This window comes from Astyanax mexicanus, chromosome 12 (genome assembly GCF_023375975.1).
Source record: "Astyanax mexicanus isolate ESR-SI-001 chromosome 12, AstMex3_surface, whole genome shotgun sequence".
NCBI lineage: Eukaryota > Metazoa > Chordata > Actinopteri > Characiformes > Acestrorhamphidae > Astyanax > Astyanax mexicanus.
In genome coordinates this window covers 27792957-27807563 of record NC_064419.1, presented here as the reverse complement: position 1 = coordinate 27807563, position 14607 = coordinate 27792957, and the positions used below count along the sequence as shown (strand labels likewise).

Here is a 14607-nt window from a genome sequence, read left to right as displayed (position 1 = left end):
GTGTCGGGCATCAATCCTCCAGGACCTTCATTAATGCGGCGACACACTGCCCATGTACATTGTAGAGCATGACCTGTGTTGGCAAAGATTAGATTAGCTGAATCAGATGTGTGTGAAGCAGGTGAAACACTATAATATGCAGGGCAGTGTGTCAGGACCAGGGTCAGCTAGCTAAGCTAACTCCAGGCTAAATGTCCTAAATGGCTCCTTATACCCTAGAAATTGGTTGAAAGAGATAACAAAAGTAGTTTTACTTACAAATAAATAGTGCACATAACGTCCAATATGGAAACGTGCAGTGTGTGTCTCTTGTAAAACATTACTCTTGCCAGTATTTGCTCTCTTATCTAACCAGAAATAAATACATTCTTTTGAACAGACTGTTGTGTGGTGGATCAGGGAGGAAGTTCTTGTGAGCAATACAATCTAAAACAAAAGTACAACTTTTGGTAGATGCTAATCTATCTATGTTGCACATTTGTTGCACGTTTGCACTTTGTGTTGTTGTTCCTTGTTGCACCATAGTTCCGGCTAAGCCTTGAAGAGCTCTAATGAAGGACAACCGGTGAACTGGTGAACATGACAGGATCATGTTCGTTCATTCTTATGGAGGTCCCACCTTAGAACTTACAGGACTTAATTTGCAGAAATAATTTGCTGCTAATGTGCCACATACCACAGCGTACCTTCAGAGGTCTTCAGAGTCTGTTCCTTGCATTGCATAATTTTAATTTCCATATACACTGACATAGCGTGTTGCATGCCGCCGGTCACAATCATTGCCTCCCTCTGCTCTGTCCACTGTGGGTAGTAATGCCTTCTATGACATATTCACAGTAAACATGACTTAGTAGATCAAAGAATGTTAAATGCCTGCACAACTTCAGAACTTCCATCTGGCACTCACTATTAGGCCTTGCTCTAGCATTAATTGATGCCACAGAGGAACTACTTTAAGTTCCATTATATACTGTTTGTTATAGAGAACCTATAAAAAGGTCCTTCACACTCCATCACTCCACAATCTCGTTTACAAACATGGTCCTTTTGAAGCACCTTTATTTTTAAGTGTGTATGGAACCCTTAATCCTGTTTAATTGCTTTTCCTTACTCTTAAACTCTCTCTTTCCCACACACTCACACACACATACCCACACCAGCAGCAATCAGGCCATCAGGTCATTTGTTTATTCAAATCACTCAGTCTTCACACTGATCCGCCTGTTCGCCTCGGCCTGCGCTGAATTAAGCCAGTCTGTCCGAGCAGACGCTCACTTTTTCCCTGAGTCAACGGCCATCAAAAGACGGCTTTATCCCAGGCCTAGGCCTCCCCTAGCTGTAATTGGGTCAAAACATTTTAAAGATCAGATGCAAACACACACACACACACACATTTACGCACCCCTCTCCTTGTGTGACAGAGATCAGCTGCCCCCTCAGAGCGTGGAGATGCTGTAGAGACGTCATTCTCTGCCTGGTTACCATGCTACCCTGTCCATTAATGCAACTGCTCCATTCCTCTCTATAGGTTGTGTGTGAACAGGCTGCAAAGGCAGGAATCCGAAGTTAGCCTTAAACCCTGGCCAAACAAACCTTTCCAGTCACTGACGCCATTGACACCCTACTACGCCTATGCAACCGAGGTAGCAACGCAGCAATGCTATACTGCAGTTTCTCTGACATTTTTCTCCCTGGTTTCCTGAATAAGCTGTCATTTTTAATGGGTTCAAATATATAATAAGTGTCAAAGTGGCCGTTCCAATGCCATTTTATGTTCTGAAATTATTGTTGTTTTACTTTTATACACTTTTATACTCTATTTTATTATTTGTATTGTATTTCTATCTGTATCATATCATCTTATCATTTTTGCAACTTCTGTGTACTGTGTATCTATCTATCTATCTATCTATCTATCTATCTATCTATCTATCTATCTATCTATCTATGTGCTTTTGTTTATTGTGGGTCAACTTGCTAAATGGTAGTGATGGAAACTTTACCATTTTACCACAAATTAAACCATTTTATTTGCTATTCAAATCCAACTATAAAATGACACTTCCTTCTGGGTTTCATACATAATGTTAAAGATGCATACATAAGGGAAAATTATATAATAATGTAATAATATATAATAAGACTATTTTACCTAAAAGACCATGTAAGCTGACAGAACATTCTTTGGCACCCTGTGACATACACAGCTAATTCAAAGAAAAAAAAAAAAAAACTCATGCATAAAATCCTTATTAATATTATCATTTTTATTCAGACAAAATGCTTATTTTCTTATTATTATTAAGAATATTATTAATATTAATATGGCCACAGATCTCAATGTGGTCAAGTTCCTGACTTAGCACACATACAGATCAATTGTTAGTGAGGAAATGGCATGTTTCATAGAATAATAACAAATATGTTTTGTGCACATTTGTTTTGCTCAAATATCACCAGATACTCAGAGTTCTGAGGTTCTTAACACATTAAAAAATAATGTTACTAGGTACATCCATGCAACAAACCGGTTAAGCTAACAGGCTAAGCTAGTAGGCTAAATCGCAAAAGAAAATCAATTCCTGCACTCCAACACTGGTATATACCAATGTTAGCTTCTCAAATTATACTCTGCTTTGACCAGAGCAACTTACCTAAGTTTATTTGATAACGATATCTGGTTTGTTTGCCCCTTTTGTAATGTGGAAAGTTAAAACAGGTTACATTTAATTTCAAATGCATTCCAGTTAAACAGCTATTGTTGTTAGCATTGCCCCAGGTTAGCATTGCTAGCGATAGCAGTTGAGAACAATGCATTACACTTCTTAAGCCCATGGAAACAAGTCCACAGACAGCTGTTGGACAGTACTGTGTGTATAAATGATTTAATATGGGTCTTGGGATTGACAAAATGTCAAAACATTTTTTTTTTCATTTCAGCTCAATTTAAGCTGAAGCAATATTTTTTTTTGCATAAGTATCAAACACATCGCTGCTGTAACTATCAGCCTTTTCCAAATTCTCCCTCAAAGGCAGAAACACCTGTGAATGACGTACGAACACAATCTGGTCCCAGATCAGTGAGAACATTTCTCTGTTCTCTGTTCAGTTATGGTTCATTACTGCTGAATATTTATGGGTTTGGGCTGGGTGTCCCAAATGGCGTATACAAAGCTTTATATCATGCATTGCGTAGACCTAAAGCATGAAATGCTTTACACGAGTCACTTTATGCCAATTAAGATTGTGAAGATGTTTGCCCTTGTTCCAGCACCAAGGGTGCAGGAAGGAGGACACTGCTGCTAGAGAAGTTGCCATCTGTCCCTATATATGAACTTGATGCCACATTTTTACTTGCTGCACTTTTGTCTGAATTGTTTTATTAATTTTAAGTGTTAATAACAGAAAGAAAAGGAGGTTTTAAGGTATTTTTATTTTTTCCCCAAATTTTCTCCTCAGTTTTGTCTAACCTGTAATGGACTTGCGTACTGTCCGTGGGATTTTCTTTCAGAGTTAACTTCCAACCTGCCAGGTTTCTGATCAGGAGAAAAGAGGATAAGAATTGTTGGGATGGTGAAGGTTGGCAGGATTGTCCTCCAAGACATGAATGGTTTACTTTTGATTTGGTTACAGAGACCTTCAACTGTACACTGGTGTGAGTTGTTATTTTGAGGCTCATGACAAGATGATGTGACTTTTATTGGCTGCCAGATTAATAGGAGGACATTTAACATCATTGATCCACCTGGGAACAAAACAAAACATGTGGTAATGATCGTAACCCATCGTGTCTACTAAAGCTGTCCTTAAGAACAGACTCTGGCAGAAATCAGATCCATTTAGGGATGCAATGATTAGTCGACATAATCGTCAATGTCGATTATTTAAATTTGTCGACTACAAATTTCATTGTCGACTAATCGTTAATTTGTAACTATAAAGCATTACACAAAGTGCTGGGTATAGACAATATGTAATGAGAGATGAGTAAATGGCTCATGTACTTCCCATGTTAAAACAACATTTATACATTTAAATGCCTTTTAAATCTCATGTTCAGCTGTTTGAACTGTTTGTTGAGATGGAGGACATGGCAGATATAATCTGCGACTAATCAAAAAAATAATGATCAGATTAGTCGACTAACAAAATAATCATTAGGTGCAGCCCTACATCCAATACATTAATATACCTGGCGTACACTCCGCAGGCCAGTGCAGTTTTCTTTAGGTCTCATGAGACATGGCAAAATTCGTGGGACATAATCCTATTCCCATGACATTGGTCTTGTCAATTTATAGTTCCAGAGCATATGATTGCACTGATAAGAATGGTGTATTTTACATCATCTATGTGAACTGCTCGTGTATAGAAGTGTTTTGATCACTAGTTGCAATGTGTTAAGTTGCTTCCTGCAGTTGTTGATGCCAGAGTGGCTTCTTCTGCAGCTGGACTCTGCAGGTAGAGATGAAAATTCCCAAAGCAGCTTGGAGTGGACTGGGCACCAGCCTTGGAAATCTCTCCTCACAGAGGAAACACCTCTCTCTCTCACACACATTTCTCTCAAGCTAAGTCCTCATGGAAAAAGAGTGGAATGGGTGTGCGTATGTTGTGTATGGTGGGACTGAAGGTTCTTTGGCATGGGGACAAAGGCTGGGTGTGAGAACTGACCCAGGGTAGACAGCACAGCTGTGCCTTTGGGTGTGTGTATGTGTGTGTCCGTGTGTTGCCATGTTAACTGTTACTGACAGGGGAAACAGACATGCACTTGCTGTTCATGTTCAGGACCCACACTGTGAATATCAGCGCTGTGTGCACACACTGAAGCAGGGCTCCAGGGCCACTGTAATATAAGGCCCAGTGAATTCCCTGATTCAGCTCATCCGCAAATTATGAAGTGTTTTATGAGTTGAGTCAACTGTATCGTAACTGGGGAAATGCTTAATATTCTACTGATTATTCTTCAAGACTGAATCATCCCATTTGTGCTCTGAAGTCTGTAGTCTAGTAATAAAGCAGGTATTTGACTCAATAAAAAGTCTGAAATGTGAGCGGTGCAAAAATCAAGAGAAAATCAACAGTGTAGGTCATTTTTAGGTGTGCATCGACAGATGTATTCAAACTAAATACAACCAAATACAACCAAATACAATAGATTTTAATAACTACTTATTTCAACTTATAAAATCCTGGTGTGTCAGCATTGTTGGACACTGTGCGTGTACAGTTACCACTTACACACTACACTACACTAACAACTACTTTGGAATTATCACATCACACAAAGTGAAGCAAACTGGCTTAAGGGTTTGTTGCCACTAATTATGATCATTACAACCCACTGCACTGTCCCTTGTGGGTAGTAATGCCTTCCATTTTGTATTTCCAGGACATATGTTACTAGGTTTAATACTGCACAACTACGAAGATGGAATATTCCATCCATCTGGCACCCACTATCAAACTTCCATACTGCTATCACTCTACTTTTGGCATATCAGTGAATTGCTGACAATAGGAGATTCTTCCTAATGCAAAATTATTATTTTTATTCTGTTCTATTTTTAAACCATGGTGTTCTCTGTACTGTTTCTGTTACACACCTAATAGTTTAAGCAAAGTGTACCAAAACCTTTGGATTTGAAAACAGTTGCTATCATTACACTTGCTGGAATCTGGCACTGAAGTCTGAATAATGACAAATAAGTCAAATCATTGTGTTGAAATCGGAGAACTTTAAATAATAATGTACATTCAGACAATCAATCATAATTTGTAGAACTGTGGTAAAATACAACTGTGATCCTACAACGCTACACAATTACAATACATCAGTGTTACAAAGCCTTACTGTACATTTGGTTTGTCATCTTCTATGTTAAATTAGTGACAGAGCGAAAATCTGCAGCACTAAATGCAGTAATGGTCGACAGGTTTTACTGTAACCACTGGACTGAACTACACCAGTTTATCTGCATGCTGGTGATCATGTTAATCAGTCATACAAAGGTTCTAGATTGCCACCTACTGTTTCCGTTTAGCAGGTATAAATATACAGAATAAACTTTGAATATTCATTCAATAAAAAAAGTACTTACATGGTAAATCAAGGTTGTTCGATAGACTCAGTAAAGCCCTACAAAGCGGCTATAAAATGGCTATACAAATACAATTTAACAAGTAGACTAAAGAGACAAGGGATAATTAACTTATTTATTTTCATTCTGCATGATTTAATCAAAAAAAGTGTGTGTGTGTGTCTATGTGTTTTACAGTGAGCTGAGGCTGGGTGGGGGAGTGCACACTTGGTAGGCTTTGGGTTCTGGTCCTTTCTCAGTGGAGCTGCTTTCACTCCAGGGTTCCTCTGCTCCAGTGACGAGTGTCAAGCTGCTTTTTGAACTGTGGTTTAACTTCTCTGGGAAGTTGTCATCAACCTTGACCACTGAACGCTTACTCATATTGTCTATGAAACAGAGAGAGAAAGACAGGAAAAAATAAATCATAATTCATTAATGCAGTTGAAATATAGTTTCTTCAGAAATATTTCAGATTCCATTAAATGAATACAGTCAATTAATAAAATTATAATATAGTCAAAAGACTCAAAGACCTTAACTCAGCCTCACCACACAGAAACAGCACTGTAACTTTATTAACAGATCAAAGTTTTATGACTCTGGCCAATTGCCTCTTACCGGGGTGCTCCTGGTTTGATTGCTGGCAGTGGAGCAGTGAGTTAGTCAGAGTGATGATGCCTTTAATGCCTTTCTCTTTCACACTCTTTTCATCTGTGCCTGGCATCTGTATAGAGGCCTACACAACCACACAAAAACATGTATTCATACAGAAACAGGTAGACAAAGAGCTGTGACACACTCAAATCCACAGCAGAACCATAACACACGTTTCTAAGCTTAAAAATTGACCAATTCTTGGTTTCAACTTTAATGAGAAGAAGACTTGAAAGATGATGCATGTTTGCAGCCAGTAATGATAAAAGCCTATACAGTATAAACTGACACGCGAAAGGCACAGGAACACGTATCTAGTATTGCCATGTCTCATGGAAGAAATGCTGCACTGACCTGCAGGACATACAGCTCTGCAAAAAAATAAGAGACCACCTAAAAATGATGAATTCTTGATACTTGATTTTACCAAATTGAAAACCTCTGGAATATAATCAAGAGTAAGATGGATGATCACAAGTCATCAGACTAAGCTGAATTGCTTGATTTTTTGTACCAGGAGTGGCATAAAGTTATCCAAAAGCAGTGTGTTAGACTGGTGGAGGAGAACATGCTTAGATACATGAAAACTGTGAATAAAAACCGGGTTATTCCACCAAATATTGATTTCAGATCTTAAAACTATGAATATGAACTTATTTTCTTTGCATTATTTGAGGTCTGAAAGCTCTGTATATTTTTTGTTATTTCAGCTATTTCTCAGTTTCTGCAAATAAATGCTTTGAATTACAATATTTTTATTTGGAATTTGGGAGAAATGTTGTCTGTAGTTTATAGAATAAAACAATAATGTTCATTTTATTCAAACATAAACCTATAAATAGCAAAATCAGAGAAACTGATTCAGAAACTGAAGTGGATCATTATCGCCAACTAACTGTGTTATCCACTGCAGGTGGTAATGCTTTGTATTCCAGGTACACACAAATGACACTGTGGACTGAGGAATGTTAAAATGCCTGCACAACTTCAGAAATAAATGTCCCACTCATTGGCCAGCCACTATTTGGCCTTTCTCAAATTTCAATAATTCTTTGTACAATGCCTTGTCATGAGCATGCTGACCAGTGCTCAACCTCACTCAAAAGATAACACATATACCGGTGTGGGCATTCCCAAGTAGGAAACATTTCATGATCAATTTCAATACTGCTCATTTCATTTTGTGGTGTGAGGTGTTGTCTCTCACTCTGTGGTCTGCGACAGTAGAGCTACTGCAGTCAGTGGAGAGTGCCTCAGCCTCTGAAGCTGTGCTGTGGAGGTACTTGCTGTGAGACAGTGGTGGCTGGCTGCTTTTCTGATAGTGCCAAATGCCTTTTGTACAGTGCCATGCAGCAGGAGCTACAGAAACACAACAAAAGTGAGGTCACAAGTACAGTTTGGTGGTTAAAAAAAAAAACACATCTATTCAATTTGTACAAGTTACAGAAGCTACAAGATTTAGCTATATATGTACAGTACTGCACAATATGTGTATTCTTTTCAGTAAAACACTAATATTACAATAAAAACAAATGTGTACAAATAACATTGATACAAAAAGTAGTATTTTTTTCATCTGTGTTAATTAAAACAGAAGAAGAAGTGTAGCATTATTTAGTTATTGAGTTATCACTCAATGATGATGTTAAATCAGGTAAGCTGCCTGGAGTTCAAGCTGTTCTTTAAACCAACTGTCTTTATGTTTCTGTTCTAATAAATACTGTACTTCTCTTTATTTTTGTAAATAAATGATATATAATAACATTTATAGTAAAACAGAATCATAACATATATTACTCACCTACAGACAGTGGGCTCTGGAGGTTGTGATGTGATCTCACTGAAGAAACAGGACACAAACCACTGTCTACCAGAAGTACACTGGCTCCCCCTGGAGGATCACCTGAGACACTGCAGTCTTTGTGCTGAAGGGAATTATGCCTCTTCCACAGGCAGGCCTGCCTCCTCAACCGGTCCCATTCTATACTCTCTCCACCTGTCTGTATAAATCAATACCAAATCAAATTAATATCACATTGATCACTAAAGGAAACCAATTCACTTATAAAAACAGAATGAACAGTATCACAGCCAGAATCAAAATCAAACAAGTTTGATTTTTTTTCCCAAAAAGGCAGTAATGATTAGTTAGTGAAGCCACATAGTCATTAGTGAGGTCAGTTATTTAAAGGATAGCAAAGCAAAGTATGCTTTGTAATGCTCTATGATCCACACAGACATGTTACATGTCTACATACATTAGATATATATAAACTATAAATCACAGTTATAAATTATATTTATGTAATGTTTATGTAATTTTATGATTGACATTTGGGTCATTCTCCATTTGGAGTGGGAAACCACGTCACAAAGGTTGGAGGGTTAAACAAAAAGCCTAAAACATTAGGGACAATTTCAAGAGTATATACATTTTCACAGTTAACCTAAGCCTAAAACCATTTTCCTTACGATTTCTTTGATTTTCATTTTTTAAATCATATTTCAAAGGCGCTTTACGTATGTAAAATAGCTTGTCACATAACCAATTTTCAACACTTGACCAAACATTTTTAGTGTAAAGAAATGTTTTAAAATTAAAGTTTAATTTTTGAGATTTCATAAAACAGATCCAGATTATTGTAATTTCAATTAAAAATAAATAAACTGATGACAAAATAAATTCTTCAAGATGGGATAACCTCAGTGACAAGTTAAAATATATTAAAATCTATTTGGAATTAAGCTCTCCATTTTTGGTAAGTGGAGTTGTTAATAGACATTTTGTCTATTTGTTGTTTGTTTCTGGGACAAATTAAATTGATTTTTAAAAATGTTTCCACTTGAATTCCCACTCCAAATGGAGAATGACCCATTTAGGCCTGTCACAAAAGTTACAATATCAATTTACCATACAATAAATGAACATGACCTCAAGACTATTTAATAATGGTGATATCTTCTATTGTGTTCATTTGTAGATTTGTTCACATTTGTAACAGTGAACAGTATTTTGACCAATCCTGCTTCAAAAAATGACCAATGCTTCAATAAATGTGACTCCATACACACAGTGTGAACTGCAGTAGGTGAAGAAATAAGTACTAATTTATCATTCCCAAATTATGATTAATGCTTTTGTTGTTTTTTAAAAGGGTATGATTGCTTTTTATGCTATTCTAGCATTTAATGTTTTTGAAATGACAAAAATATTGTGTATTGCAATCATTCCTAGGATATATCATCCACAAAAAATTATTGTCACTTATTGTGACCGGCCTACTGACATTCTTACCTCGCTGTCCAATTTGTAGGGAGATTTCAGGGCATCCATGCTCACTCTCTTCCCCCCTCGTTCTCGCTTGGCGTGGAGGAGCACAGGTCTATTCCTTAAAATCAATGGACTCTTCTTTCCTTCTTTTGGATTCACTCTGTTCTCCAAGGTTGCTGATGAGGGTCCTGTGTTTGCCCCCCTGTTGTCAAACCTTTGCCCTTCTCCGCTGCGGCTCTGGTTTGAGGCTGAATCAGGCTGGCATGAAAATGTCAGCCTGGCTTTATTTAGGGGTGAACAGGCTTGCTGAAAGCTCACCATCTTCTTCACACTCTTGAGCTTTTTTTTCTAGAGAAGTGAAGAGTGACACTGATCATTTAGCCAAGCCACAGTAAAGGATGTCTCGGTCAGGGTCATCAGAATTAATTATGCCTTACTATAGGTCTTATTATTAGTAATAGGAGTAAGTATACATTTTAGTGACTCTTCCTTGACTTACCTCTTCAGAAGCATTCTGCACTGGACAAGCAGGAAGGCAGATTAACTCCTTCACTGCACATTGTGGAAGGTTTGATCTGTTACAGAGAAGAGAAATTAGCACATAGTAAAGTCATTTTAAAAAAAGAACTCAATAATATATATTTTTTAAATGATTTGACCTTAAAGATTATATCAAACAGTGAACTGTTGACCAACCCAACAATGGTCTAGCTTTACAGAACAATGGGCAAAATTAAGTATTATTCAAATGAATGAGACGTTTCAAGTCCTAAATGCTAAACTATACTGAGCTGGACTGTGTTAACTGAAACTAGGCAGGTTTAAAAACACTAATGAATTTGCCATCTACTGATGCCGGTATGACACTACACCTAAAAACAACTACAGCTGATCTCCTCTAAAAATATGATCTTTCCCATGCACACAAAATCAATCATGAGCAATGTTCTCCAAATATAGAAATGTGAACTAAAAAAAAAGCTGTTCAGGAAACCAATCAACAGTATATATAGTAGAAGAAAAAACAAGTCAATTACTGTATTATAAAAAGTGTGTTAAACAATAAAAAAAAACTACAATAAAATAAACATGTACAATCTTTAAAACATGTGAATCAACAAACAATAACTGGTATTTATTCTATTGATGGGCTTTATGTGGTGCACCAGGATAAATACCTTTTTTTAAGACACTGAGGTGTATAGTGTGGGTTTGGGACCCATAAAACCAGAGAAGACGTTCCCAGTGGTGAGTCTGAGCCATTTAGATCAGGGCTGATATGAGCTTTGTTTAACTGTTTAAAAAAAAGCAAAGAAACCCCATAAAAAATGATTATTATATCAGGCAGATTCTAAGTAATAAAATATTGTTTCTGATCTGATAATGGAGCAAATTTAGCTTGAAATACCACATAATGAAGTGCTTCCATTTAAAACAACAAGTTTATTCATTTTCAGACTTTCAGTATTGATGTTATATTAGACAGGCAAATGTGGTCTCCTGTCATCTCTGTCATCAAATAAGAAGTTTACAATAATTATTTACCTACTTTTACTCCTTTTGCAGCTGTAGGTTGTGCTGCTGGATATACTGAGCTGAAGGCTGATTCTGCACTGTATGAAAAACACAGCATGTAAATAGTGAACTAAAACATATAGACAGCTCACTACAACCAATTCATTCTTGAGACGTTAGGACTGCAGTAACCTCTGACATCCTTACTTGTTTATTGTATACAATAATAATAATAATACAATAGTATGCGTCTTTGCAATGCAAAAGGTGCAGGGCATGAAGAAAAAGTGCTGATGGGTGTAATATAGCAATGAGCATTGTGATGCACCTTGTGCAGGGTGTAAGAAGTGTTTAATTATTCAGTAAAACACTAATACTACAATAAATACAAATATATACAAATAACATGCATACAAAAAAAAGTAGTTTTTTTACTTTATTACATTGCTGTGTTAATTAAAACATTTTCAGACAACAGCTAACATCTACAGCTACAGTACTGGGTAGGTATTGTACACATGCATTAAAACGTGTGACAGATTTAGAAAATAGGGTCAGAATTCTTGTAAATGTATCCAGCTGCATTACTACTTTGGAAAACTATTTTATAAAGTAATTAATAAAAATGTTTTATTGTGAAAACTTATTGGCCCCACTGATGACTCACCTTTTAAACCTCTGTGTGGACACTTTCTGTGGAAGTACTGGAGTACAGGTAATACTGTGCAGAGATCCTTCAGATACTGAGCTGTCTGGACTGACTGTTTTATAAAACAGCTTTTCTTCAGAATGCCTCCTCAAGCCAGTCCATTCTGAAGCATTGACCACGGTCAGAGACGGAAAACTTTCTGTAGGCAAAGCAAAGGATTGTACAGAATATTGATTAATTTCATATATCGGGTTGATCATGTTTTTAAAACTATTTTATTTAAAAACATCATGAATAGATATAATAGAAACACTGACCTAAACAAACACAATGACAGCATTTTTATTACATTTATACATACAATTATGTGTAGAAATTGATCAATGAGAACTTAAAAGGAACAATCGGTAATAGTAGTAACAGTAATAGCCACAGGAGTCCAATGTCCAAAATGCCCATCTCTACTACGATAATGGTGGTGGTAAATTACCCAGTGATGGTTAGCAACCTCACTGAAGCTCAGTGATTACCTGTTCAGCAGAAAAATAGCCAGCTCACCCATTTCCATGGCTGTAGCACACTGTTTATGTGCTTTTGTCTATACCTGGCAACCCTGAGTGTGGAAATCTGACTGGGGGAATGTTTCCTTAATATCTTATTATAAATCCTTATTATGTTATTATGGGACTGGGGAATATTTCCTTAATACCTGATGATACATCCTGATTATTTTATGAATTACTACAGAAAATATAATTCTTAATGGCCTAGAGAAGTTCCATAGAAATTAAGTTTTCTTCAAAGCTATAAATACATTTTAACATTTAACATTTTAACATTTAACCATCTGGGTTTGCTCATGTTATTGCCAACCAACCATGGACAGCAGTGCATTGTTCAGTGGGTTTCTTCACAGTTCCGCTATAAATGCCTTTAGCAATGCCCTGCTCAGCCTCCCAACAGCACGGATGGGAGCACAGGGCCCACTGACAGTGCGCCTCATTCTGCCCCTTGTCACCGAGGCTCTCCATGCCGGTCAAGCACTGTTGTAGTGTTTGAACATAGCCCCCGATATATTTTCCTAAAACAGGCAACAACACAAATTAGGTTATTTTAACTTATTTTAACATTACATATAAAATGTACACAGCCATCACTGCTGGCTTAGACTTGCAAATGCCTTAACATGACACCTTCAGCCTGCGTGAGTTGCAGCCATTGTTACTTACTTACAGTACATATTACCCAGCTAACATTTTAAGAACATTTGGCAACGTTTTGAAAAGGTTGCAGAAAGGTTAACATGTAACATTACAGAAATAATATTCCAAATACATTCTGAACACGTCCGACTTTAAAATGCTTTGCCTCGTTATTAGACGTTTCTCACATAACATTCCGAGCTAGCAAATACTAACATCATGGAAACGTTACAAGTATAACTTCCAAAACTAAAAATGAAGAAAAAAGTATGTAAGCATGGAAGGAGCCTAAAAATATATTTATAATGTTTTAAAACAATATGTAGAGACTTGAAACATTTCCTCGATTTTATAAATGATATCCCTCAGTTGAATGTTATTTTATTTAGTGGTTATGTAGGTAACTTAGTTACTTCCAGGAGTAATGTCAAATGGCGTTACAGTCCCTACGTAGGGCACTAGATAAGTAATATGATTATACTTTATGCACTTATTAAGTGCATAATTTGTCTATCATACAACTATTTGCCTTTCAACTAGTCTGTACTGGACACATCGTGCACAAGGTTTGGATGTAAACGCGACGATATGCACCTGTATTTCCTCAAATAGTGCCCTATCAAGGAAGTAACGAGATAAGCCCCGCGCTGGAAAAGCAAGCCTGCTAGCTAGCTTACCTATGTTAGCAAAGCAAACTAAGCCACACAAGGCTATTTGGTTAGCTCACTTACTTGACGGTAGCTAACTATATATATATATATATATATATATATATATATATATATATATATATATATATATATATATATTGAGTAGTTTATGACTCTGAATAGGATATAAATAAGATGTCCATTTAGTTTTAACTAAGCTAGCTAACGTTAGTTATTTAGCGCTAATGCTAACTGGCTTGTTAACTATATGCAGTTTAGTTGCTTAGCAACCTATCACAGTCACTAGCTCCGTTAGCTAAAGCTAGCTAGTTATTTTAGCTGGATTCCGTGGCTGTAATCAAGGGTAGCTACAAGCGCTAGCCTGTGACTCACTGTCATGGTACAGCTTATTTTAAAGAAACGAAGTTAGCAAATACTCACACACAGAGAGTAAAATTAATACAATTAAAAGCGATAGAAGAGCCAGAGACCCGCACGCTCGCCGCTGTTGGTATCAGGTGGGAAGTCAGCTGATACTGGTGGCAGAAACGGGAAGCGAAAGGGAAGTTTGTGAGTTTAGCTGGGAATG

At 36.9% G+C, this 14607-nt stretch overlaps 1 protein-coding gene across 2 annotated transcripts; it reads right to left on the bottom strand.

The window, feature by feature from the left end:
• Positions 1–6199: 6199 nt before the first annotated feature.
• Positions 6200–14579, bottom strand: LOC103022681 (uncharacterized). 2 transcript variants are annotated; one of them, XM_007231485.4, is made up of 11 exons: positions 14460–14579; positions 13044–13247; positions 12185–12365; positions 11552–11615; positions 11181–11296; positions 10502–10577; positions 10027–10350; positions 8533–8731; positions 7939–8090; positions 6696–6813; positions 6200–6463 (listed from the first exon to the last, which is right to left on the bottom strand). In XM_007231485.4, exons 2-11 carry the CDS (start codon positions 13195–13197, stop codon positions 6270–6272), a joined length of 1578 nt encoding a protein of 525 aa, XP_007231547.3. In that variant the 5' UTR covers positions 13198–13247; positions 14460–14579; the 3' UTR covers positions 6200–6269. The 2 variants fall into 2 exon arrangements, with proteins under 2 accessions (XP_007231547.3, XP_022526251.2); XM_022670530.2 differs by having other exon boundaries at positions 8635–8731.
• Positions 14580–14607: the final 28 nt, after the last annotated feature.